The 27725-nt window shown below is 39.5% G+C and overlaps 1 protein-coding gene across 2 annotated transcripts; it reads left to right on the top strand.

Annotated features, from left to right (window-relative positions):
* The first annotated feature begins 324 nt into the window (after positions 1-324).
* On the top strand, positions 325-27191 carry LOC102378099 (hedgehog-interacting protein-like). Of its 2 annotated transcripts, none has more exons than XM_025193073.1 (4): positions 325-516; positions 11687-11843; positions 14140-14341; positions 26729-27191. In XM_025193073.1, exons 1-4 carry the CDS (start codon positions 351-353, stop codon positions 26738-26740), a joined length of 537 nt encoding a protein of 178 aa, XP_025048858.1. In that variant the 5' UTR covers positions 325-350; the 3' UTR covers positions 26741-27191. The 2 variants fall into 2 exon arrangements, with proteins under 2 accessions (XP_025048858.1, XP_025048856.1); XM_025193071.1 differs by lacking the exon at positions 26729-27191 and adding an exon at positions 18549-18619.
* The last annotated feature ends 534 nt before the right edge of the window (positions 27192-27725 follow it).

Below are 27725 nucleotides of genomic sequence, written 5' to 3'. Positions count from 1 at the left end.
CTGGCATGACTAACAGCTTGAAGAGATGAGTCCATAAAATAATCTGAGTAAATTATTTTTTTCACTTGGGAAGAGAAGCAACCAGTTGTGTAGTCCACAAAAATCTTACGAGATGTTGCACAAGTAATTAATTCTCTTTTATAGTAATACTTTCTGCACTTGATTCTTCTAACATGGTGACCTAAAATGTGATGCAAATGTAATGATAAATAACTGCTGATTAAGTTGGCATGATCTACTTACATTATTTGAAAGAATCTTTTTGTTTAAGACAGGGAAATAGGTAATGTGTTTATTTGTCTCTGGTTTGTGGCTTGCAGATATTTTCTGTTACCAACAACACAGAATGTATGAAGCTACTGGAGGAAATCAAATGTGCACACTGCTCACCACATGCTCAGAATCTATTCCATTCACCTGAGAAAGGGGAAACATCTGAAAGAGAACTAGTTCTTCCCTACCTGTGCAAAGACTATTGTAAAGAATTCTTTTATACTTGCAGAGGTCACATACCAGGTAAAACCTATAACAAAATGTTGGACTAAAAGATGCCTACATTTAAATGCTTGATGTTGCCTAAGAGACCATTGATCTGATCCTGCAGTCCTCAGTTGTGAGAAATCTCCACTCGCATCAACAGGGGTTTCCAGAGCAAGGGCAGCAGGATCAAGACCTTCTTATGGGGGAATCTTTCCTATTAAAGTAAATATTTGGAGTTTTTTTCTTCCCAGCCTCCTCTTAATTTTACCAGGAAGTCCCCTGGGAGTTCTTGTAGTTTTCAAAGTCTCCAGAATGTTACTGCTTCCACTGCATCCTTCATATGTTCATCCAAAGAATGTAAGCAACTAGCTAACAGTCCGAAAACTATGCTAACTGATGTGCTGCTTTTAAAAAAAAAAGGTGGGGGGGGCAGGGGAGAGAAGCCCTCTTCTACAGATAATACAAGGATGTTGAACATTAAGTGTCCTTTCCTGGCTTGATGGTATTATACGTTGTTTTTAAACATGTGCATGCAACGCCCACCAAAATCAATGAAGCTTTTCCATTGACTTCAGCGGTCACGGAATCAGTTCCATTGTACTTTTAACAATCAAATTCTGTCCTTAGCTAAATCTAACACACAGTCTGTGGAGCCTACCTGGGCATAATCAAACCAGAATTTGTTCCACAGTGTCTAAAGGGATCACACAACGTCTACTATCACTTTTATAATGAATCAACATGGCCCGAGATTAAAAAAGGCCCTCAAAAAACAGCATCTTTGGCATCTACAGTATTACATCACTGACATTTAAAACTGCCCTTTATTAAACTGTTCCTTCATCTGTATCAAAACAATAGTTATAAATAATATTGTCACAGTAGAAAAAGGTTAAACCAGGATAACGTTGAGAAAAAATTTGGTAGAAAATAATATCACAAATCTGAGTTAAGAACATGAAAAACTGAAACTTGTGAATAATAATTCATAACATGAAATTTTGTTAAAATTATAAGACAAAACATCAGGACTGAGTATTAGGGGTGGTTTTAAGTGAAGTGGATTTGGAACAGTGTTCCTTAATAGCTTATAACAGTACGTACTTGTTTGCTTTGATCTCCCAGGGGTGCAAGGCCTTTTTTTGTAGTGTTCCCTTATTGACTTGAGAAAACATTTTGAATTGAGTTGCTTTTTCCCTTTGGTGTGGTTTAACATGTATCTAAACTCATTCAAATATGAAAATATTATTACTGTCTTTATAAACTACAGAGATGTTTCTATGGCTTTCTTAAGCCAGCTGTTTCTTGCTCTTTATCACATTCCCCAAAGCAAAGCAGAATAGATCATAGTTGCCAAGACTGCTTGCTGAGCAGTGATAACAGATTAGATATTCTAAATGTTTGTCCCATGCTAGATGCCACCATGAGGACTTTCTTTTTAGCATGAGTTTGTAACTAATGCAGAGGGTGAGCATATTTTGACAAATGTTTAGATCGTCCTCCTTCCATGAAATTCTAAGGAAAATATTCTGTAGAGTGCAAAAAACAAAAAAAGCTAAAGAGCAGAAGGAGGGAAGGAGGGAGAGAGAATAAGCTGAGAAGCACAGGAGCTATAGCCACAGGAACCTCACTCCCCAGATCAACATATGTGGTGACGAATGACAAATTTATTTTTCTACAAAGTTTGTGTATATGTAAAACTGCTGAAGTGCATCAAGATGTCAAGTGCTTTTTGTGACCACCCAGGTTGTCTTGAAAGATAACCAGATGAAAGCATAACTTTAGCACTGGACAGAGCACTATGCTTTGCAGGAAAGAGCTTACATGCTTTAGTATCCACTAGAATAGGATTTTTCCCAGATCAATCAGATGCTAATAATTATTCTAGATATGTCTGAAAGTAAGAGAAACTAACAACAAATTGTTGCACACTTATGTCAAATAAGGTAAATAGATCTGGTTGGAAGAATGATTACTGCCACCTATATTATTATTTCCTGCAAGTCCTGAGATTCAGATCCACTCCTGGGGAAATGACCAATGGAATTCTAGAGTGTCTTTTTAAATATATATGTAAATTAAAGTTCATTTGACTATTATAATCACATCATGAAATCTGCATATCCCATTTGAAAGTTTTACAAACATGATTGAAGAAAAGAGATTCATTTCATATGGCTTGGAGGAATGGGGACAGAGTTGTGAACTAGAGGCCTTAAACCCTAATCCAGATTCTACCTGTAACTCACTGTGACCCTTGGAAACTCAATTTCTCCTCTTCTGCAAGATGGGAATAATTCATACTGGTCTACAAAACAGGAGCTTGCTAACCCGAAAAAGTGCTTTTATTCTGAAGTAGGAAATGATTGAGTAATATGATTGGTCAGCAACTTTACTAGAAATTAAATTTTAACAAAAACACTCATAGCAATGTTCAAGAAATTTTACATTCATTTTCTGAGTACATTTATGACTGACTTACTCTGGAAATCCATTTACAGTTCTTTTCCCATCTACAAAGTAAAAAATATTGGCTCTGTGTTCCTGGTTCATTTAGGTATCTATTTTTATACAAATTATGAGCATGAGATAGCATTTTTTGCATCCAAATTTCCCATTCAGCTTGGCAAGAGGGTTGAATGCCCAGAAAATGAAGGTTCAAGTCTCTTCTTCCTACTTTTGTACAAGTCCAGAAAGAAATAGTAAGATGAATAAAAAGAATATTTGTAAAAGTTGTACAGACATATACCACACGAGGGTGTAATGGTAAAATTCTTATTTAATCCCAGATGACTAAACTCAGTGAAGTTCGGTGAATGACTGTAGAAGGTACATGAGCTTAATGTAATTAGTCAATTATTGTGAATTTTATGTTTTGTAAGAGGCTCTTAGATCTTACAATGGGAGTGTCTAGCATTTGATAGGCAGCAGATGTAGCTAAATAAATAAAAGGGAATCTATTCTTCCTTCAGTTAAGGGCAGAGCTAATGAAAGCTGCATGCACTGAGAAACAAACCTATCTCTTGTCCACAGCCATGGTGTTCTGGTCTGCAAAGCCAAGGGAGTGATTTTGGGGTAGCCATATGCAGTGGGCAGGAAAATGGAAGGATAAAAGAAGCACAAGATATTAGTGCTAAACTTATTCTCCAGTTCTTCCTTCTTACTGCCAAAAGGTACATCAGAACCAAAAGTGCTGTTGCAGATTGAGCCGAAGTAGCAGCCACAGAGCAGTTTCACATCAGCTGCAGGAGTTGAAGAGTTGATTCTCCACCCAACCCACATGCTTATTGCCAAAATCTAGGAACCAATCTAAAGAGCTTCCCCAGATAAGGGGAACATATGTCCCTTTGAATTAAAATTTACATTTTCTTTCACTTCTAAAGCACCCATAAAATGGTAGTGTGAAAGCACAGCAACCTTAGTAGGTACTCAACAACCTACCTGTTCCATTGTCCTCACTGTTCCTGTTCTAAATAGAAGTGGGTTGAGGTGATTGTGTGTGAATCCATATTCAGATATTATGAAAGCTAGACTCTACATATGGATTGTTTTAACCCAAATTAATGGCACCCAAACCAAATGGCATCAGAAGTCAGGTGCTAGAGATTTAAACAAAAATCCATAAGGAGTTGTTATGTTCCCTCAATTGCATAGGCTGCAACGGTGCCACTTTCAGTTGCTGTTGCATGTATGCAATGATACTTAATGTGTGCATGTGTATTTGTGATGGAAAAAGACCATTTACCACCATCTGAAAAATGACTGGAATAGGGGGAGTAGGTTGTGTGGCAGATTTCCCCTGATAACCCCTAAAGGTTTTATCAGGAAGAACAACTACCTGGAATCACCTCCATGATGTTGGTAATAGATGAGAGGAGAAAAGTGAATATGGTTTTGTTAATATTTTTACCTATGATGACAGAAATATATTCCCTTATAGTTTGAGAGACTTTTCAAAGTCCTTGATTATGAAGCAAGAAAATCACAGGAAACTAGAATTATGCATCATTTACCCAATACAAAACTGTATTCTCAATCTCAAGAATAAGTAACAGAAATAAAGGCAATGGGCCCTCTCTCCAACTGGTATAGAGAAGTGTAGCTTAACTAAAGTCAATGGACTAGATGATGCTGTGCATAGGCCAAGATAAATGGGGACAGTATGCCTTCTTCCTACTTCCTCCATAGGCTGGTATCATCTTTGACAGAAGGTGTCTAGAGGAGTCTAGGGGGGACCTGGAAGAGAGAAATTCCAGACAATAGCTGTAAATGGCATGTTAGGGAACTTGGAAATGAATGACTAAAGAGAGAGTATGAGCATTAAAGCAAAGGTTGAGTTGAAGGGCAAAACCTTATTGTGAAGGATCTGAAAAAGAGAACAATTTTAAGGTGAGAGTGGGAATGATGGGGATCATGAGAGCATATGGCATAGGCTTGCTTGGGTATTTGGAGTGGTCAGAAAAGGAGAGCGAGCCAAGAATCTCAGTGCTGGTAATGGTGATAAAGTAGAGCAATAATCACCAACCAGTTGATCATGATCGACTGGTTGATCGTGGAGCCTCTGACAGTCAATCTCAGTCTCAGTCCCCCATCTTGTTGTTTTTCAAGCTAAAGTTAGGCATAAAACAAGGATAGGCAAAATGGCCGATCTGACCGGCAACTGGCCTCTTTCCCAGCTGCTCTCATGGCTTGGGTTGGTCTCCATGGAGACCCCACCCACACCTGCACACGAAAGCTCAGGCTGGGGTCGTCATTGAGACCAGCCTAAGCCACACTGGCAATGCACGTGGCAGAGCAGCGCAGGGGGCTGCTCTGGAGCCACTGGGAACTTGGGATGGGGGCAGTTTGCTCCAGAGCCAGGGCAGAGCTACAATCTGTAGCCTGCACACTCCAGGCAGGGGTGCATAGGCAGGGGATCACAGCTCTGCCCCGGCTGCGTGCAGCAGTAGATCCTGGCTTGCACTTTAATCCAAAAAGTGATCTTGTGCTTAAAAAGGTTGGAGACCACCGAAGTAGAGCATTACCAGGGATTGGTCATAAGAAGTACTAGGGCAGGGGTCCCATCATATCTTGTTGGTATTGTTGCAATCTTGAGTAAAGGAGGTCAGAGCAAAGAAAAAGTTTAAGGATGAAGTAGTCAAAACTGGAAAAGAGGCAGTAGTGATCGCAATTTTGCACCTGCAGAATTGACTGGAGAACTGCAATGGCAGAAAAGTGAAAAAATTGCAGGAGTGAAACTGCCATCAGTACTTAGCTGGATGAGTGCAGAAACAGAGGAGAGTTGGTAAGAACAGGTAGGGCTGAGAGTTTGCTGGGTGAACCTTGCAAAAGGAAAAAGGTAAAAGAAATTGTGTGAGATAGAAAGTTCATAATGAAAAGAGACAAAAACTAAGGCAATGGATAAAAACACAAAATTGAAGAGCATGGGGGGAATTTATGGTAGAATACTATTTTCCTTTGTGTGCTTAAGTAGCAGTTTTCTAGCCATATAATGATAATTTGGCTCTTACATACAGATTGGGTATGTCTACACATGCACATTTAATGCATATTAGCCCAATTTAAGGCGCATTAAGGGCGTGTATCTACACATGCGCATCCTTAACATGCCTTAAAATGGCAATGGTATGCTATTAGAGCCTAAATTTGATACCTGCGTAAAGCAGGTGTCAAATTTATGCATGAATAGCTAAGTTGTATTAGCAAACTTAAGTCCCAAGTTGGTCTGCACACCTGCGTTAATGCGCCTTAGCATGTGCATGTGTAGACGCGCACCGAAATCACCTTAATGCACATTAGGCTAATGCACATTAAGCATGTGTGTGCATAAAAGCATGTGTAGACACACCAATTGTGATTCTATTACCCCTGCACTGTGGATGCATGTAAACTGAACATGCCTAGTAGGCTTTGCCATGGTCAGGCACGTATGTGGTTATGTATGTGCATACCTGAGTGTAAGTCCTAGAAAAAATGGAAGAGAGCCTTCTATGTTTTATCCCTAATAGCTGAGTGGTTAGGGCCACTAGCCAGGAAGCAGGACACTTGAGTTCCTGTTTCCCTTTGACTGGAGGGGCTTTAAGTCTATATTTCTCTGACTTCCCAGAACAGCACTATGCTACAGGTTGAGCATTATCCAACCCCACCTTCAGTGCTCCTTTTGAAACTGCCCCTTGCATTTAATAGTCATTGGATAAAATAGATGGAGAGCAACATGTAAGTTTTTGCCCCATTAGATGCAAGGAACAGGCTAGAATCCAGGGCCTACTTCCTTCAAGAGCAGCAACCATCTCACTGAAGCATACATTCTACAGCTTGTGCTCTTCCTCCTGATCCTGCCAGCTTCAAAAAGCGCTCTAGAGAATAGATTAAACAGTGTCTAACCTGTGTCATGGTGGTCATTACACTGCTGGAAAGTCAGAGATGCAGGCTCTAGCCACCTACGTTTTTGTGACTCTCACACACTTACAAGTACACCAAGTACATGGTGGACACATGTACACAGTCACCTATGTGCCTAGCTAGTGTATAGTCTTCTATTGTGCAATGTTCAGTCTATGTATGCATACTTATGAACTCATGCTGAAGGGATAATAGAAGTGCAACCTGTATGTAAGTACCAAAAACGCCACTTAAACAGCTAGAAAACTGCCATTTTGGTGCACAAAGGGAAACAGAATTCTTCCCTTACAGCTGAAAAAATGTCATGCACTAAATTCGATAATTTTTTTCAGATTTTAACATCTGGATGATAGTTTCACCAAAACATGATTTTTAGCCATCAAAAATATTGAAAAAAATAGTAAAAAAATTGAGAAAATGTCACTGATATTTGTCCCAGTTTTCTCCACTAGCTCTATTGTAGATTTTGATGGACTGAAAGAGAGTAAAGAATTAGTAGCAGGGAAAAAAAGAGAAAGGATGAGTCATACTGGAGGAGACAAAGTACTGTTAGATGGATAATCCAGTGATGGTAAGACCAGTGAGTGGTGTTTAGTGAAGGCTACATCAACTGAGTGGGAGAGTTGAATCGCAAATGTAGGTCAATAGAGATTAGAGATGAGCACTGGCTCTGGGACCAGAGATACATTCTATGTGCATACAGCTTTGAATCATGCAAGTTCCTCTTCCTTCTAAAACCCTGATAACACAGAAACTCTTAATTTATTTCCCTTGATTGAAAGGCCTGTATGACTCATGGACAGTGTGATTCTTGTTTGCAGGACAGCAGTTCTGCAAAGTATGTCAAATACAGGCCTGTGCAAAACTTTGAAGCGTACAGTACTGTTACTTTACATTTTGTCTTTCCTCTGTGATTTGAGGTTTTCTCTGTGTGAGTACAGTCATTGCTGTGTCAACACTCCTACAATTGGTAGGAAATTGGTAATGACATGTATGGTTCTTTAAAAACATAGTAAGAGCTACAGAAATTCACAGAAAGCCAAACTCTGTAGTCTTTAGTCAGCTCTCAGAAAAATCAGTGGCAAATATATTTCACTACAAAATGAACAAAATTACTATTTACAATTGATGTTACCCTGGTGCCTAGGGGCACCTATACACATGCAGAGAGGCTGCTCTGATGCATTGTAATTACAGCACGATTAATCGAGTCTGTTGGAGCATGGTAATTACAGTGCTCCAGCAGACTCCGGTATCATATGTATCAGTGTCCCCACACTGAAAAATGGTGGTGGGGCGCTTTAAACTAACTCTGGTTTGATGAGCTTTAGTTAAAGCATCCCCACCAGTATTATTCAGCACGGGGACTCCAATGCACATGACATTGCAAGCACTTTAATTAGAGTGGCTCTCAGAGCTCATCCGCACCATGCCCCAATCTCCCCACCTCCCGGAGCACATCTATAAATGTTGTAGGAGTTCCAGTCATGGAACAAGGCCTGACTGTGCTACATGCTGTACAAGTATAAACAAAAAGTCAGTCCTGGTGATCCAAGCAAAAGACAAGAGACAATAAATGGATATAATAGATAGGGGAATAGAACGATACTGCAGAATTTTGACTTCCATATGTATTATAATTATTTCTTTATTCAACCAGTCTGTATGTCTACATATAAGGCCCCCTCTACACATTACATGTACCCTGCAATTATCAGGGTTAACCGCACAATTGATTAAGACTGGCTACATGTACAAACTAACTATCACACCATAAAAGTTCCAACCAGCTATAAAATTAGAGCTGGCAAATGTACAATAACTTTAAAGCTGGTTGCAATCCAGCTTTAATTTGCATGTGTAGCAAGACCTCCCCCTGTGGCTGGGAACTGGGTCAGGTGACAGGGCTTTTAGCCAGAGGGGTACACCATGTGTACTCAGGGCTAGAAGTCCCACAGCTGAGGGAGCTACAGTTGCCAGGACTGAGTGTCCCATGGCTGTAGACTTTGGGTCCTGGAGGTGCCTCAGGGCTATATAGATGCAGGTTCTATCAACTATAGAATTTGCAGCTGCAGGAGCTTTCTACTTGCTGGTGCAGGGGAAGCCTGGGATGGCAATTCCAGGCTCCCGTGGTACCTGCCTATAAGGCATGGCAGTATCTGCTGCTGGATCCCACAATCGTGCTTCTTGCCATGCATGTGTGACAAGGCAGCAGGTGCAATTCTGTGGATCATGTATCGGATCTTATCACACCTTTATCTGAATGTCTAAAAGGGCCCTAAGATATGGTAGCAGATATTTCTGTAAGTAGCTGTTTTCTTATCAAGAAAAACGTAGTGGCCAAATTTTCACCTGTTATGCATTGGCAGCACCTTTACTAGATGGGAGATGGAGAGAGTTGCATTTTCAGAAATACTCAGCATTGGCTTAATTACACTCCCACTGAAGTTAATGGCAGTAGATTAGGCCAATGGTGAGCAGTTTTGAAAACATCACTGATAATGCACAACTGATGTTCCATTATTTCTTGATCATTTAGTCTTTGAGTGACACAAAGTATTTACAGTTCAGCTCAAACCCCAATTTGTAGAAACAGGATTTTACCAAATGCAACCTCAGATTATCTCGTGTGCTTGTGGGGAAGAAAGAAATGGGTTTGCTGAATGGCAAAAACAAGTGCAGCACAATTCATACTTGTATACATGCTAAAATATACATCTTAATAACAAGAACCAGAGGCATAAAGCTGTGACATTATGTATAAGTACAGGGAATTCCATAAGGTATTTGTTAAATGAGTTTATATCTGTCTGTTACTAGAGATGAACATAGGCTGACTACACAGTGATCAAAATGTACTCCTGGTTATAGTGATGACATCCAAATTCAGAATAGCTGACCTGAATAAAATGGCATATTCAGCTTTTGAATTCTCCAGCTCCAATTCTCCATCATACTTATGTTGAATGTTTATGATGCATAGAGTAAGACATTATTAAATTTCAAATTATGCCTGTTGATATCAAATAATTGAATAGAATTTTGGATTACCTTTGAGTCTGGCATGATATCTACAAAGCTTTGATATTTATTGTTCCATGATTCATCTTCAGTTGTTTCATATGAAAATTATTTATCTTAGTTTCTCCTGATTTTCTCTTTCCAGCTCTTTGCAGCTGATATTTACTAAAATACCAAATTCATGCCTATCAAACCTTTGTATTACAACCCACTATCATGTGTTCCAGATATTTTATATAATCCAAAAGCAAATTTTAGCGTATTATTTGGAATAAACAGGATATTTACAGGGGAGATTCCTGAGGAATCCCAATATAGGATTCACCTAAGAAAAACACAATTCTAAGGAGAGCTGGGTGGAAATTGGTTTTCCTATTCTTTCAGGATGTTTGTCATTTCAAATAATTTTCCATTCCGTATATGAATGAACACAAGCTCCTTTTTTTCTTCATGAAAAAACAAAATACCTAATTACCTGATAATTATGAATACATATGAGAGGTGGAAAACTCAAGGTCAGTTCTCTGTTCTGAATCAGATGGAACTGGGATGTAAACCAAGGTCTCCTACCTCCCATTGGGAAAATGAGCTAACCATTCCACTGTTACCTGTATCAGGATGAATCTTGTCTTCTGTTTGTCTCTCTCATTCATTTTGACCAGAAATTCCATCCTAGACACGAAAAGTTTCCCAAATAAAGTTTTGGTGAAATGTATGTGTTTCTGTAGAAAGTTGCAATTTCAAAAACCTGGCACTTCCCAACAAAAAAACAGTTTTGTCAAAAAAAAAAAATCCATGACCAGCTCTAATTACATGTTGCAGGCCAAAGCTTTTATTGGCATGAGTCTGGGACAAGTTCATTACTCATATGTGGTGAGGCCACATGCAGATGATCCCAACTGAGTGCCAATAAAACCTTTACAGTATGCCACACCATTATGGATTCTGTATATGCTGTGACATCCTGGCCCATACAACTCCCCTTTTTCATTATTCTGGCAAGGCATGGGAAACTTTAAGATTCTTAAATTAGGGCTTCTTATTACATCTTACCAGAAGCCCCACACATATGTGAAGTGCCAAATTCTACTTTCTGATGCAAATGTGGCTAGCAAGGATCAAGTTTTCTAGAAATGGGTATATAGACAGTTATATTCTTGCTATCATTTGAAATTTGTAAAATTCCAAGAGCTGTAATACGCTTCCTTGAAGATCTTTATTTCCACATATTTTTCTTTGTTGGTTCAAAACCCCAAACCCAAAAGACCTCCTTTCAGCTTAAGATCGCTTATAGAAGCTATCGGTGCTTGCTTTCATCAGACTACAGAGCAATATGAAGCACTCCCTTTTTTGAAGTGCTGGAGGCTGAGGAATTAGACTTTGGGTTCCCCCATGTTAGTGCACAAAATTAAACACAGGGCTGAACAAGTTACAGAATAGAAATAAAGTTCTGTTTTATTAGTAGTACTCTTCTTTGGAGAGAACTACTGAACAACTTGAACATAAGGCAGAATGGCTTTCTTTCAATGCCCACGTTCCATGCAACGTCATTGCCATTTTAATCCCTTTTAAATCAAAGCTGTCAAAATACTAACCCAAGAAAGGCATTTATGTATCTGTATTTATTCCAGAAAAAAATCTTTACTGTAACATAGACCTGTGTTTAAAAAATGGGGTTTTTTTTTTCCCTTCAAACTATACCCCACATGAAGATTAGCTTGAAGGCTCAAAACAGGCAGATATGACAATATGCTGAATGTTTTTCTGCTTTTACATTTTAAAGGTTTTCTCCAAACAACAGCTGATGAGTTTTGCTTTTACTATGCAAGAAAAGATGGTGGCTTGTGCTTTCCAGATTTCCCAAGAAAACAAGTGCGAGGCCCAGCTTCTAACTATTTGGACCAGATGGAAGAATATGACAAAGTTGAAGAGATCAGCAGGTTCATAAAGATAAATGATGTTTAATCTAAAAAAACTGACAAATCTTTGTGGTTTTCACAGTGAATCAGCTCAGTCTGTGCTTATGCTCAGCAGCTGTGTGCTCCAGATGTTATTTTCTTCTGCTGCTGTTAGTGTATTTGAACTTTAAGACTTTTCAGTATTTAGGTTACTAACAGTGTGTTACGAGCCTGGCTTCTCTATGATTCATACATACTTCAACAGATTGTAAAGTTGGGCTAGAGCTAGCAGGATGAAGTTCAATGCAGATAAATGCAAGGTGCTGCACCTTGAGAGGAATAATCAAAAACACAAATATAAAATAGGTGACACCTGGCTGGATGGCAGCAATATGGAAAGATAAACAAGGTGATAGTACCTCTCTCTTTGGCACTGGTTAGCCCTCATCTGGAATAATGCATGCAGGCCTGGGTTCCACATTTTAAAAAGGACACAGAGAAGTTAGAGAGGGTCCAGAGACAGGCAACAAAGATGATAAAAGGCTTGGAAAGCAAGTCACATGAGGAGAGGCTGAGACACCTAGGCATGTTCAGCTTGTGAAAAAGGTGCTTTAGAAGAGACATGATAGCAGTTTCCAAGTACTTGAAGGGATGCCATAAAGAAAAGGGAAACACTTTTTCTCACTTGCTGCAGAAAGGACATGGACCAATGGCTTGAAGTGGCAGCAAAGTAAGTTTAGTTTGGATTTCTGGAAAAAAATCTTCTTCACTGTTAGAACAGTGAGGCAGTGGAAAAGACTGCTTGGGGAAGTGGTAGACTCTCCATCACTGGAGGTGTTCAAGAAGAGGTTGGGCTGTAGGAATGTTTAGATTCTATTATCAGTATTTCCCATGCTTCTGGGCTTTGTTGGTTGCCCCCTCCCCTGCTTTCTGGTACATGTGTCATGGTGTTTTTAAGATTTCTTCAGAGGCATTGGGTGTTAGCTGCAGCCAAGACTGGAGATTTTGACTGGAGAGTGCCAATGATCCTGCTGGGACCAAAGCCAGAGGCTCCTGGCTACAAGGTCCTGCCCCTCTGCTCAGGATCAGATTGATTGCCATATTTGGGGTCAGAAAAGAGTTTTACCCTGTGGTCAGATTGGTATGAACTCCAGGGGGTTTTCCCTTCCTCTGTAGCAAGGGATGTGGCCCTCTACCTGAGATCTCTTGAGTATATATTGGCAACATTTCACAGAAGCAGGATGCTGGCTGCCCTGGTTCCTCTAATTTATCTGTGGTAGGTTACAGTGTTAGGTCTTTGTTGTGTCAGGGTTTATAGTAGTCTTACGTGAAGTTTAGATTATGGTTTGTATACAATGGTTTGGATAGGGAGAATCCTGCCTTAGGCCGGAGGTTGGATTTGATGACCTCTGGAGATCCCTTTCAGCCCTACTGCTCTACAATTCTTCGATTCATATGTAGGGTAATCAAACATCCCAGCTTGGCAGGAATAGTCCCAGATTTCACAGGCTAGTTGGTGAAGATTAAAATAAGCATTTCAGAATTGCAGAGGCATTGGGTGCAGTCTGGTGGGGAGGCAGAGTGGTGTGGTATGCCAGGAAGACAGGCAGGCAGGCCTGCCTGGTGCACCATGCTGCTCTGCTTCAGCTTGCAGCAGCACCGGTGACTTGGGAGGTGGTGGGTGTCCTGGATTTCCCATAGTCCCATATGATCACCCTATTCACGTGTGTCATTTTGGCCTGAATTCTGTAACTACTGGTAGATAGCATCTGACAGAAGTATTTTCTCTATATTGATATATTATTAACAAATTCTTTCTTTATAAATATAGTATAGGACTTTTCATTTTTTCTCTTCTGAATTTTCCATTGTTGCGAATAAATTGGATTAGGATATTTAATAATAATGCTCCAAAATGCGTCATCCACTTAAAAAAGATTTTAAGTGACAACTTTTGTTAAATTTTAAAGTTGTTAGAATTTACAGTGCTTACTTTAGGGCAAAAATTTCCTAAAATATTAACTTTCCTGCCTTCTAACACATTTTCTCCTTCTCCTCATCTTCTCTCTCAGATCTAGTTATACTTTACAATAGATCTCAGTAATAAAATCCCAAATTATACTCTTGGATGTACACAGATTATTTCCATTGACTGGGTACATTTGAAGGGAGAACCTGTTTGGCCTTTTATAACTAATATTGTAGTACAGCTTCAAGACTCTCAAATTTTAGTTCTTGGGGTGGGTGGGGTGGGAATATTATATACTGGTTCTGATAACTTTATTTTATTAGATAAATGAAACAAAGTTTTCACTTTTTTTTTTCCAAATTTCTTTAGAAAACATAAGCACAACTGCTTCTGTATTCAAGAGGTTGTGAGTGGGTTGAGACAGCCTGTTGGAGCAGTGCATTGTGGGGATGGATCTCATCGTCTCTTTATCCTTGAAAAGGAGGGATACGTGAAGATTTTCACTCCTGAGGGGGAGATAATGAAGGAACTTTTTCTGGACATACACAAGCTTGTTCAAAGTGGAATAAAGGTTGGAATTTTTATTTCTCTCTCACTATTTGTATAGTTTAATCTCATTATGCACACTCACCATGCACATTTAATTTCATTCAAAATTATCATGGGTAAAAGGAATCAGGGGTTTTTTTAGGAAAATATTTTAATTGAAAAAGACTATTTGAGAATATAGGAATATCTCTAAAATATGGCTGGGTTTCAGCTGACAAAGAAAGAGACTGTAACAAAATACTCTTTTTCTCAAGTGAAATTTTAATCTGTCATCCACCTTAAAGATACACAAAGATATATTACACCAGAATCAAAATTATCTCTACATTTATATTATTCAAGCACAATTACCCTACCTGTGAAGTGCATGACATTTTGCTATTAACATAAATGGGAGCAAGTTTGTCCCATTTAAGGAATTTAAGGAATTATTCTAATTTGAAATGTTTATTACCAACCGTGTGGTAGAAGGAAACAGGAGGGATACTTCTCACCACACCACCTAAGAAGAAGGAGCTTTCTTTTCTACAACCAAGGGGCCCCTTGCTGCCTTTCCTCATGCATTCTATCCAAGAATGTCACACAAACTATCCATTAGATTGGGAGCTGCTCTCCAATGTTTGGTACACTACGTGTACCTAATAAAGTTATTTCATCTCCAATTGCAAGCCTAAATAACAACTGTCTGTAGCAGTTCTCATTAAAGTCAACTGAAAGTCTGTTACTGACTCTAAGAAGAGCTGGAGTAGACCCCTGGTAGTTGGCCATTAAAGTGAATGTGGTGGAGTTTTATTAAGCAGGATTTCTGGTGTGACAAAAAATCATGGGGTAAGTAAACTGTTAGGGGGACTTGCAAGTCTTACACAAGATATTCATATGGGAATGGTCTATATTTTGTTTCAATGCTTACTGTCATGTATACTACTGTCAAGAAGCAGCTTATGTCACAAAAGTCTCCTTAAATAACTGAAAGGCAAGACAATCAGGACTCATAGTAGAGATGATATCATTTATTAGATGAACAAGATTTTTGCAAAAAAAATTCTTTAATTGCAAGCTTTCGGGCACAAACACCTTTCATCAGGCATTGGAGAAAAGATTGTAAAAGTTCTCCTGGGTAGAAATGAAGAGGTTTTTGTGATATCATTTACTGAACCAACAGTGTAGTTGGAAGAAATATTGGACAAACTTTTGGCATAAAGTGTCTTTACTTAGGGATGCTTCTGCTAGAAGGGTGCTGTATGCCCAAAAGCTTGTCCAACGTCTCTTTCAATTATACAGTTGGTCCAATAAAAAATCCTTCTCTCTCATACATTTCTTGGAACATCACAACTACAACAACATGCCAGCCTCCTTAGATGAAAGGATTTCACTTGATGCTTGGCATAATTTTCAAAAACAATGAAAAATGAGTTACATTAATCAAAATAGCACAGCACATGGTAAACAGTCAATTTATATTCCAGATATAACACCAATGGCCTGGTTTCAGATCACCTCTTTTCAGGAGGAGTTTGGATGATTTTTGGTTTGAAACAGAGTAGTGTATGTGCAAAATATGACTTTCTTTAAAATAAATACCTCACTCCTATGATTTTGTGATTCATTTAACCATTTCATTTCTCTCTGTGGAGGAACCTTCAGCTACAGAGCTCCAGGAGAAGAAAAAAACAAATTGATAAAATATACAACAAACAAATCATCTACATGGCACAATATTATAAGCAGTATGGTCATGTTAGTGCCAAATGATCTATTGAGGTCCCTTCCGACCCTAACATCTAAACCCCAATACACTCCTTCTGAGCAAGCTTAGGTACCTCTATATGGCACTACATTGTATTTTGAGACATACCACCGAAAGAATGTGTGATAGTGAAATGTAATACAAGGCACTAGCAATACCATGATGAAGACATTATATAGACCACAGGTTGGCAACATTTTCTGGCACCAGACCAGAATGACCCAGCTCGGGTCCAAAGCAGGCTCGTGCTAGAACCTAACTACAGCCACTGCTGCAGCTTCTCCCCACTGCCACTTCTCTCCACTACCCAGTTGCAGTGTGGCATAGGCAAAGTGCCCTCCTGCCTGGCCACAGTGCTGTGCTGCACCCCCAAAGCCCCATCACCAACAAGCACTGCCAAAGCCCCCACTGCACTGGCAGGATCCAGTGGTTCTGTGGGCCAAATCTGGCCCATAAGCCATAGGTTGCCAACTCCTGACCTAGATATTAGTAAAGAATGTACACTAGAAAATGGGCTGGGTTTTCCAAAATAGCAATCTCAAGTTACTTTCCTGAGTGCATCCCAATAAGTACCTTGATTTTTCAAAAGAACTAAGTGCTCAGCAGCTGCTACTCAAATCTGTGGGAATCACTGAGCATTCAGCAATGTTGAAAATCAGCTAAGAGATTCTTGGCAATTTTCTGATGGAAAGATTTTTTCATTATCACTGTGTAAATAGTTCTGTTAACAAGCTTCAGTTACCTGCAAAAGGAAGAGAGAATAAATAAAGCCAAGTCATCTCTAATAATATTCTTAAAAGCTCTTAAACATTTTACAGTATCTATCATAACATATGACATCTTGTGGGCCACCTCCCTTCCCAAGCTAGCTGACATCCTTGTGGCAATACAGTAATTGTTTACATAGTCATACTTCAAGGACATTTGCTAGTTCTTTCTTTTTTTCTATAAATGTGATTTAAGAGTTAGATACCAGGAAATAAGAGCACTATTTTATGGTCCATCTTTTCAAAGAATCAGTAATTAGTGCCCATGATGTACAGTCAAGAATATCAGAGTATCTGTTGAAGTTTTACATATTCAAAGAGTGAGAATTATTGAACCAGTCCACTGTGCCTTGCTACTACATACACGATTTACAGATTTTTAAATGCATAGGACAGTATTTCTCCAGAATCTTTGCCTATTTTCCTAGATGGCAAAATAGAACTTTAATACATAGATTATTGGTACTATTACCCATGAATGGTTAGGGTCTTCAAAGGCAATGTACCTGTATGTAATCTGTCTGAAGAAAGGATTTTTTTTTCTCTACAGTACAGAAAAGCATTGACATATTTCATTTCCATTAAAGTAAGTGTAAACATGTCTTGGAGGTGGAGTAGGGTGCTTTAATTAAAGTGGTTCTGAGAGCTGCTCTAATTAAAGTGCCTGAATTATCTCATGTATCAGTGTCCCCACGCTTCAAAATGAGCTTCAGTTAAAGCACTCCTGCCACCATTTTGAAGTGTGGGGACACTGATACACAAGACACGGAGGACAGCTGAAGCACAGTAATAACCATGCTCCAGCAGACTCAATTAATTGTAGTTACAACACACTGGAGCAGCCTTTGGGGTCGTATACAGGCACCCATGAGTTTGATTCTCCTCTTACACTGGCATTAATCAAACAAAATGAAGTCACTGGAATCTTAGTAATATGTGATCAGGCCCAGAATATTCAAGGTGAACTGTTTTTGTAATGGTGTAAAGGCTTTTTCATTGTTTTCACATTCATTTCACAAATTACTAGATTTTTTAAGCCAGAAGGGACAACACAGGTATCTAGTCTGACAAGTCCTGGATAACACAGGTCATATTTTTGCCCTGGCATTTAATATGCAGATTTTCTATTGGAAAGGATATAAAGACAGTTTTCACATTTTGTAAAAAATATCAAATTTAACCCAAAAAATCTTAATCCAATAACAATTTTATTTGAAGAACAATCATATTATAACATCCCTGAAAACAGCAGTTTAAGACTTTTCTGTTTAATTTGCATTAACAAACACATACCCCCTAGTCACTACAATAACAAATTATGATTTTTTTCAAATTTTTATGGCCATAATTTTTATCTGGCAAAACATAATTTTTATACATCTGCACATGAATTAATCATAGGCAATAATTAGGGGGCTGGACTTGATGATCTTCCGAGGTCCCTTCCAACCCTAATGTCTATGTAATGTCTATGAAATACCATTAGAAAGGGTTTTAAACTTGTGCTTTTTTAAGATAGCTCAGACTAGAAGGATAAAGGCAAAACTGCAATGAGTTAACCGTTCTCTTCATTTCGGGCTGGTGAGGAGGAATGTTGGTCATGATAAGCCTGTTTGAGATGGGTAGACAGAAGGACATGTGGTAGTACAAATAGCCATGGAGGTTGGTCCTAGTCTGACTAGCATTAGTTCCCTTATCACAGTATTTGTATTCAGATCCATAGATGGGGAATCAATACACTGGAATGAAGAGAGTCACTGGTTATATTGTAAAGTCGGGCTGTGAAAAAGCCTGTAAATTGGATCCGGTCCACAGAACTGCACCATCGGGTTCCCTGGGCTCCTGATGGGCCAATGAATTTCAAGATGTGACCAGTGATGGGTGGGACAAGGAGCCTTGCAGTACAGATCTGGCTAGAGATGCAAGGTGAATTTGACATCCCTGAATTTGACAATCACTTGTGCTATCAGTAGTGCATGGGGTTCTATGCCAAAGTGCTTCTACTCTTCTAATGTGGTTGGTAAGCTATGTATTTTGACAGTCATTTGAAGTTGTTCAATCTACCCAGAGTTTGCAGATAGTGATCAGTGATCCTTCTATGCTGCTGGTACCTTCATCACCAGCAGTGGATTTGACACCACTTACATACTTTATTTGGTACCACTTACATACTTTGTGGACTTCTGGCAGCTGTCCTCCCCTCCAAAAAAAAGAGAATAAAGGATCTTGGTATATGCATTCAGAATTATGTGTTGTGTTGGCACAAGCACATTAAAACTAAGTTTGTATTTCATCATAGCAGGAAGATATGCTCTTGTGTCAAAGGAGGATGAACTGAACCCTATGGGAGGATTCTCAGATACAGAGAGATGCAAGATTCATGGGGAAAGAAAAGCCAAACCCTAGAGACCCTTGCCCAGAAACAACTTGTTTCTTCACACCTCCAAATCAGTGTTCCTCACTGGCAGCCTGGCTGGCAGATATGTCCTTCTAGCATTGCATTTTCCAACCTGGCTGTCCTTTCTGCTTGCCTTTGGAAGTCATAGATAGAACTAAATGACACAGCTGCTAAATTAACTTTTGCTTCCAATGTATTTTGGACCCACTTTACTCCAGACACATTCAATGAGTATTTCTAGCTCAAACATTTCTACCCTCCCTAGCATTGTCACTCAGGACTTCTAATTAGCCCACCAGCAGCACTGTGTGGATACTTACACATTGATTCCAGTTCAGGAGGTAGCCTATGCAGGGTAATGCATTGTGCTCTAAATACTGCTGCCTGCCACAGGAAGTTTTCTTTGTAGATACGCCCTTAGTTTCCCCTTAACTATGTAGGGATCATAGGTGCCCAAACTTGGTCCAGTTGCACCAAACCTCCTGACTTAAAACACTTCCATTTTAAGTATTCCACCATCTAAGGGTATTTATAGACCTACTCCAGGAGTCAGGGGGCACTTTAATTAGAACAGCTCTGAGAGCCACTTTAATTAAAGCACCTGGAGCATCATGTGTATCAGTGTCCCCACCCTGAAAAATAGTGGCAGCAGCACTTTAAGTAAAGCTTGTAAAGTGCCTCACTGCCATTTTTCAGCATGGGGACACTGATACATGTGATGCTGCAGTTTGCTGAAGCACAGTAATTACCATGCTCCAGCAGACTCGATTAATTGAGTCTGCTCCGATGCGCTGCACATGTATAAGCACCCTAAGTGTAGGTACTTCTGTGACCAAATTGGTCCTTAGTCTTCATTTCATGACAACAGAGGTGAAGAGCTCACCACTTCACCTGGCAGTTTGTTCCAGGTATTAATCACCCTCTCTGTAATTTGAATTCATCTGGCTTCAGTTTCCAGTTATTGGTTCCTGCTGTGTCTTTTTCTGCTAGATTAAAGATCCTGGTATTTTTTCCCTGTGAACATACTTACAAACTGTAATCAAGTCACCTCTCAATTTTCTCTTTGATAAGCTAAACACAATGAGCTCTTTAAATTTTTTCTCCCACCCTCAAATAAGGTTTGCGTCTCTTCTCTGCATGTCCTCAAATTTCTTAACATTCTCTTTAAAACATGGATACTAGAACATAGTCTAATTTCAGTCTCTCCAGTACCACCTACACAGGTAAAATCATCTTCCTTTTCCTACTCACAACTTCCCTATTTGTACACTGTATTATTCTTATTGGCTAGCATTGCAGAGGGAATTCATGTTCCATTGCCTGTCTGCTGTGACTCCTAAATCCTTTTTATTTTATTGTACCTTTTGGTATTCATGGCTTTGTGTACCTATTGACCATGGAATTATAGAATCTACAACAGGACTGCATCTGTTTCATTCTCAACACAAATTGTCTGAAGAACAAATCTTAGCAAAAGGGGCATCCTTAAAACTGCCTTATAGAGATGCCATGCCAAGTTATATTGTAAGGAGATCAACTGTTTTTAAACAAATAATTATGTTTTAGTAGTAAGGCTAATGAAAACACTATGATAAAAGGACAAAGTCTTTGAGGCCTGTAAGGAAAAAAAGAAAACTCCAAAACAGAAAACATATGTCAGTGAAATGATACTGAAGATAGGCTGTTAACAATATATGAGCTAGACTTCTTGACCTCAATCACCTTCTGCTTCACCCCCGGGCTATGAATTTCTTTTCCTTGTCACAATGGCTTAAATTTTAATAGAAAGTTTCCCTAAATCTTAAACCACATCTGCACTTTTGTTTCTTCCTACTTTCAGTTTATCTAGTAAAATGGACTTTGCATGCTTTTATGATTCCAGCATTTTTGAAGTGTGTTATATTCATATAATTTGTTGCAATTATTTTGACAGCCAATTCTTTTCTGAAGCAAATTAAAGATATACATTTGTAACTTAAGTTATTTTAAGTACATGTGTTCAGTTTAAGTTACTGAATCCCTTCTTGTCCTAATGAACATATAAAGATTAGCTAAATTTGATATTTAATTATTGTCAGAACGTAAATTCCTCCAATTGCACAAATTCTTACTCAAAAATAGATACACTGATTCAATGGGCTTGTTGGGAGGAAGAACAACTGACCAAATGTCAGGGTTAGGCTGAAAAGAGAAGCATGGGGCATAGGTAGCATAGGCCCATTTTTTTCATTGGTAGTTCAATTGCTTAGCAAAAATATGCAAAAGGTTACTGGCAGGTATTAGATGTGCTACCTAAAAAACTCCAAATATTCCAAAGCTGCCTGGGGCAATCCAAAAATAAGCTCTTTGCCTCCAAAAGCTGTTTTGCACAAGGCCGCAGGGTTAGCAGTGAAACCTTTACTCTGTTCTGTGTTTTCACAATACAATTTAAGTATCCCTGAGATCTGCAGAGGTTGTGATCTTGATTTAGCATAGCACTTACATCAATATTTAACTTTAACAAGGTGCCAGGATTTAAGGAGGCGCTCAAGTGTTTTTTGTTTTGTTTTTTTCCTAATTATTGCCTGAGGCATCAGAATTTGAGCTCCCAACACCCTAATGTGTGCACAGGACTCTTTTTAACCCATTTTTCATCTTCCAAAATGAAGTCTCTGATTCAAGTTTCAGTATCTCCCCTGTTTTAGTGATGGCATGTTCAAAAAATTTTTTTAACTGTTTATAATGTAAAGAAGATTTGTTTTCATTGTCTTTATGCTTAGAAATGGCTAAAACAGTTTTCTTTAGGCTTTCAAGAAAAATCTCACCTTTGGTCAGAGAACCAACCATAGAAAGTTTCAGGAAGTTATGAATAACTTAAAATGAGGTATGAAATGAATGCTGTTATTTAACCTTAGTTTATAGCTGTCACTGCCAAACTTCCATAACAGGACAGCGAACTAAGCCTACAGTGTAACCAAATGATTAACGAATAATGAGACCAAAATTAACTGCAACTCAGGGAGATACATTTTTAATAAAATCAGTGTAATTCTATTTCTTCATCTCCCAGGGGACAGACATGAGGGGCTAAATCCTACTTTGCCCTCTGTACTCACACAGCTTTTAGGGGTCTAAGTCACTAAACAAGATTCTGCTTTGTTCTGTGTAACAGCCTGAATTCCACTAACATGCCAAAATTCCCCGCTGTGTGGCTAAGCTTACCCTACTGCACATACTTCCACCATGACATCTAAAGGTAAACCATATCAAATCTGTGGTATATTGAATGATGTTAAAATTAGAACATGCTGTTGTACATTAAGGATTAATACCATTTCTTGCCTGCACCGCTCTGACTTACTACTAGAGTACTGGTAAGCAAGGGGGGATGGCTAGCAGGCAGGACAGGACACTTGGGCTCTATTCCTGCTCTGGGTGAGCGGGGCTGGGAGTGGTGCATCCTGGGATGCACACAACTTGCTTGTTTTATCTCCATGGAGCAGACTGAAGTTACCCTAACACAAGCTAGATAGCATAACCCAGAGTTAACCCTGATTTCCTAACTAGTCCTGATTTCCACATGGCTGGGAGGCAGCTACCCCCAGAGCCGGGACAGCTCCCCCAACCCTGTGGGGATTGGAACTGGTCCCTGTACCTCCTGCTGCAGCAGGGATGCAGAACAGGGCAGGAGCAGCCCTGGACTGAACTCCCAATAGGCGTGTGTTCAGATGTGAGCCCAAGCACAGTTTAATGCTCTTGAATATTCTGCAAAGAAAATTCAGGTGCATTAATTGCATATGTAGACATGTCCATGGTGCTTCTTCATGAAGGAAAGGCCTCTTGGAGGACATTACCTAGAATCCCTAACAGGAAGGAGAGTGTGTCTGTATTTGAAGGGAGGCAAAGAACGCCCAGTGGGTTGTTAGTAGGTCTTTCATGCGAGAGGCAAAAATCTTTGTGGGTTATCATCTTTTTATTGGTCCAACTATAGTACCCTTCCTCAGACCTCTGGCAGTACACTGAAGGCCAGCACTGGCCCCTTTTTGCCCACCCCACTCCCAGATGCTGCTTCCCATCCACTCACAGCCCTGCTCCATCCACCTGGCCAAGCATGCCCTGCCTGCCTGCAGTGGTCCCAGCTGGTCTCCATCTGTCCTCTCCATCCAGCACCCCCAATGGTGGGTGCAGGGCAGATGGGCTCAAACCAGATAGTATCAATTGCCCCTCTCTTCCCCCCGCCCCCTCGTAAACAATACATCACTCAAATTCCTAAAGTGGCACTCCAGCCAAAATAATTACCTACCCCTGGGCTAGAGTGTACTCTCAGTTGCACTGATGCACTCTATGGGGCCAGTGTTACCAAGTGTGAATCAGAATAATGACATTACTTACTGCATTACTCCAGATATATGATGCTTTCAGTATTAAATATTTGATAGTTAAAAAAAACATAAACAGGCCTGGGTGTGTAGGACCAGAACTCAAGGCTCGCTTCTTCCCAAGGCAGTGTCTACTGAGTTAGGCCACCTCTTGCTTATTCTCCTTCTGGCCCAATTAATCTTTCCTTGTTGGCTGCCCAGTGGTTCACCTTCAATAGGAGGGAATTGGCAGTACTTTGGGTCTATCCTGACCCATAAGGTGGTAGTTAGGATATACTACTAGGATATAGGAAATGTGGCTTCAAAACACAATGAGGTGGCAGGGTGCTAGAATCCAAGTCTCATGTCTGAGATTAGTGCTCTAGACACTAGATTATTTATGGAGGAGGATTCAAATAATAAGGAAGTCAATGCTGCAGTCCATTATGTAGACATTTTCATATTCAGGTCCTAAGTATAACTAAGGACAGTGTAAGGTCTGGGCAGGGCTTACACTGATCTTCACATGACGATATCATGAAAGCCTCCTTACATGGGAATAACTTGTGTAAGAAAGAGAAAGCTTCAAATTTCAATGCATGGATTTTTATCCAAATTCTTATACTAAAGGGTGGTGAGGAGAAGTGTTTAATTGCTCCTCTTTTAGGCTCCCTACACCCCAAGGAAAAATACATAAAGATAACACTTACTACCACTCTATTACCTGGCTTCACTGGTTGCTGGAGATTTGATAATTGAGGTGGCTACCATTCCTATCACCTGAACATCCTCAATGAGCATTTTACAGCATGGGGGGCCAGTAGCATAACTGAGGGGGAGCAACTGGGGCAGCAGCCACAGACACTGCCTTGGTGGGGAGGGAGAGGGGGAGCAAAAATAGCTGCCACTGCAACAGCGACTGACCACTCTGCTATCACCCAGGCAGTCCAGCACTGCCTCATGGATCACTGCTGCCCTGGTATGCTTCTGTGGTAGGTTATGTTCCTTTGTAGGCTTAGGAGACAGAGGGAGGACCAGAAAAGGCTCCCTGACTCTCTTTGTGCAGCAGCAATTCTGACAAGTCATTTTGTCAGCACTTCCTGTGGGAAGTGGAGCTCCCTCCTGCAGAGCCAGGCTTCTGTTTGCACGTGCAAGAATGCATGCAGTCCTCTAAAATAACCATGCTACGTTATGGAATGCAAACATGTCATGTGCCAGTTACGGACAATTTTCCCTTCAGGGCTGTCAACTTTTTTTTTTGTTTGGAATTTTGCAATCCGTGTTTTCTGAATCCAAAGCTGCATCTGTACAACACAGAGCATTTCTATATTGAAATGCTCCATCTATACTAGTAGAAATATAGCTGCAGTATCTCAGACTAATTATCCTTTCCAAGAAGCTGGCTATATATTAGCCAGGTGGAGCAGTATGCTAGTATGGCTCTACTAATTGCTGTACCTAATCTAGCTTGTTCAGGACTAGCTTCTTTGTGGTGTTCATACATATCCCAAGTTTAGCTTAAGAACAATTATAGCCCGTATCAAGTATGTGAGTAAGCACAAGGGGGAATAAAGTTGACCACAGGCATATGAGAAAGATGTTCTATGTGAGCCACTGTGTTGGTTCTCCAGGGCTACTCTTGAATAGAAATAAGAGTCTTGGCTGTGGGTTGGGGAGAGGTTGAGTATGCTAGTATGGCTCTACTAATTCCTGTTCCCAATCTAGCTTGTTCAGGGCTAGTTTCTTTGTGCTGTTCAAAGTTACTACTTGGTGAGTCAGAAGTTCTCAGCGATTCAAATGGCAGGATGGTAGCAGTCAGGCTCTGAGCACACCAAACCAAATACCTGTGGCTAAACCTCATCTGCGACCAGCACACTGGGAATTTCAATCAAAAGATGGCCTGAAGTTTTGAATGCTGTGCCAGATTGAGGCAGAAATCTAGGAAGCACAAGGGGCTAAGAATAAGGAAGAGAAAAAAAAAGGAAAAGAATGTAATTTTTAGGAAACCCTGAAGACAAATAAAATACATTTTTGCCCTGGGTTTGATATAGCATACAAGCACATTTCTTAAGCATGACCCTGGGAACATATTAGTGCGCATTAAAAGAAAGATGGGGGTTCTAATGAAGCGATGAGTTTTTGTGAGGATTTCATTTACTTCAACTGGATTCAGACAACTGTAATGTACAATCACTGTTTTAATAGAAAACCATGACATGCTGGTGAAACATACCTGCTTCTCCCATTGACCTTTTATAGAACTTGATTTTATTCCTAAATAAGAACCCACAATAGTTTTTTTAAGAGGTTTGCATTTTACCATCATGTAGCAATACTGTTTGCATGCAAAATAGTGATTCTTACAATTGTGAATAGTATATGCCTGAATGCTCTAGAGACCTATTTTTTCTGTGAGAGATTGAACTAGATAACCATAACTCAAGCTAGCAATTTTGGAACGCTGAAATGACTTTCAGGTTGTAAGCTGAGCAGATGAGGAATTGTCTGTTTATTCTAAAGAAATCTGAATCAACAAAACACTGTAGTTTCTGTTGATTTTGGGCAGCGTGTCCTAGATTTGAGGAGCTGAGAGGGGAAAGAAGATAATACTTTATCATTTTACATGCACATGTGTAGATTTTAATGTTCTGTGTTTCCTTGAGAGGAATCCCATGGTGCCAATTAACCTAACTTATTCCAAAACAATTCTCTGTTTGGAAAGAATAATTTTCATTGTGGGTGTTCCCTGAAATTGTATGCCTCATACCCTGTTATTACTGAGATGTGTGTAGTGCAATTGAGAGTGCCAGTTTCTTTTCCATGCACTGTATAGATTATAGCTGTATCCCACACACAGTGCTAGATAATCCTTGTTTTAATTTTGTTGTATGTACAAATCCTTTTTGAACATTTAGCAATTTTAAAAATGTAAAAGGCCGGCTTCCTCTAGTACGTCATTTGTTAAAACCAAATGATTTATTTAGAAGTGATCAAAACCAGTGAATAACATGGCAATTTTCTAATTAACAGAAAACTATTGCTTTACTAAAGCCTAGCAGGCAGATCATCATATTCTGGATAAAGAGGCTGTGAAGAGATACAGTTAGGCATAAAACTGTGGTCTTAAGCAACACAGTTCCAACCACGTTTCCTCCAACAGGTGGAGGTCTAACAGGTCTCAGCAAGTGGAAGATGTGGCCCTCTCTAACGCTACGGACATCCAAAATTGATGGGGAGGTCCTGAATATCTCAAGGTATCCATAAAAGACAAGAGCTGTCCCTCAGCATGCCCAGTTCTTCAAAAAACGTCCCTTATATGCAACTCCTTCAGATGTCTCATTCCCTTGGGAGCACCACATGCAAATTGGGTCACAGTTCCCCCTTTTAAAGGAATTTAAAGATTCAGAACAGAAAAACCTTGAGAATTTCTCCATAATGCCACAGAGCCATTTTCCTCTAGCTCTCCCACCACTCTCTCTCAGAACCTGTGAGGCCCCCTTCTTCACACAGAGGAACTTCAATTGGGTTTGGGAGAGGACCAACTCCCTTCCTCTGACAGATTATTGGCTAAATCATCAGGTTTTCCACTCATTTTATCCCCTCTGCAGTTAAAATGGGAGAGGATGATCTGGCCCTAATTTCATGGTTTATGTATAATCTTATTTTTTTAAACAGTCAGGGCTAATTTTTCCCATTACAGAAAAAAATAAAATAAAAAATAACTCCAAAAGAAAGATGAAACCACTTAGTAGCTGACACTTATTTTTGTTCACTAACTGTCAGTGTCTGCATATATTCTCATATTTCTAGAGTTTTTAAGAAATTATTCCATAAATCTCAATAAACCAATATTCATTCTTAGATTTAATTTAGAGAATGGAATATATGATCTGTGGGATACAGCACTGCAAAATACTTTTGGCCATTTGTTTTTAATTTGCTGTAGATATTTTTAAAAACCTTGATCTATCTCCACTGGCACCGAATCATAATTCCTAAGGTTGAATTGCAAAGATTTTTTTTTGAACTAGCTAACCAACAATCAGTTATAGGCTGAATGCTCTAACTTAGAAATGTAAGAGGAAGTACTTAGCACAAATTATACTTGCTGTTCTAAAAACTTCTGGCCATTAATTTACATGAGCCAGCTTCCTGAT

The sequence above is a fragment of the Alligator sinensis genome, unplaced genomic scaffold, assembly GCF_000455745.1.
Source record: "Alligator sinensis unplaced genomic scaffold, ASM45574v1 scaffold106_1, whole genome shotgun sequence".
NCBI classification, from domain to species: Eukaryota; Metazoa; Chordata; order Crocodylia; family Alligatoridae; genus Alligator; species Alligator sinensis.
The sequence above is the reverse complement of the archived record's forward strand: the minus strand, read 5'-3'. Positions and strand labels throughout refer to the sequence as shown.

Excerpts from the sequence above, each read along its gene's own strand:
- LOC102378099 (XM_025193071.1), top strand. The coding sequence starts at position 351 with ATGAAGCTACTGGAGGAAATCAAATGTGCACACTGCTCACCACATGCT. Across the intron at positions 517-11,686 it reads TTGCAGAGGTCACATACCAG|GTTTTCTCCAAACAACAGCT; the intron begins GTAAAACCTATA and ends TACATTTTAAAG. Across the intron at positions 14,342-18,548 it reads TTGTTCAAAGTGGAATAAAG|ATCCATAGATGGGGAATCAA; the intron begins GTTGGAATTTTT and ends ATTTGTATTCAG.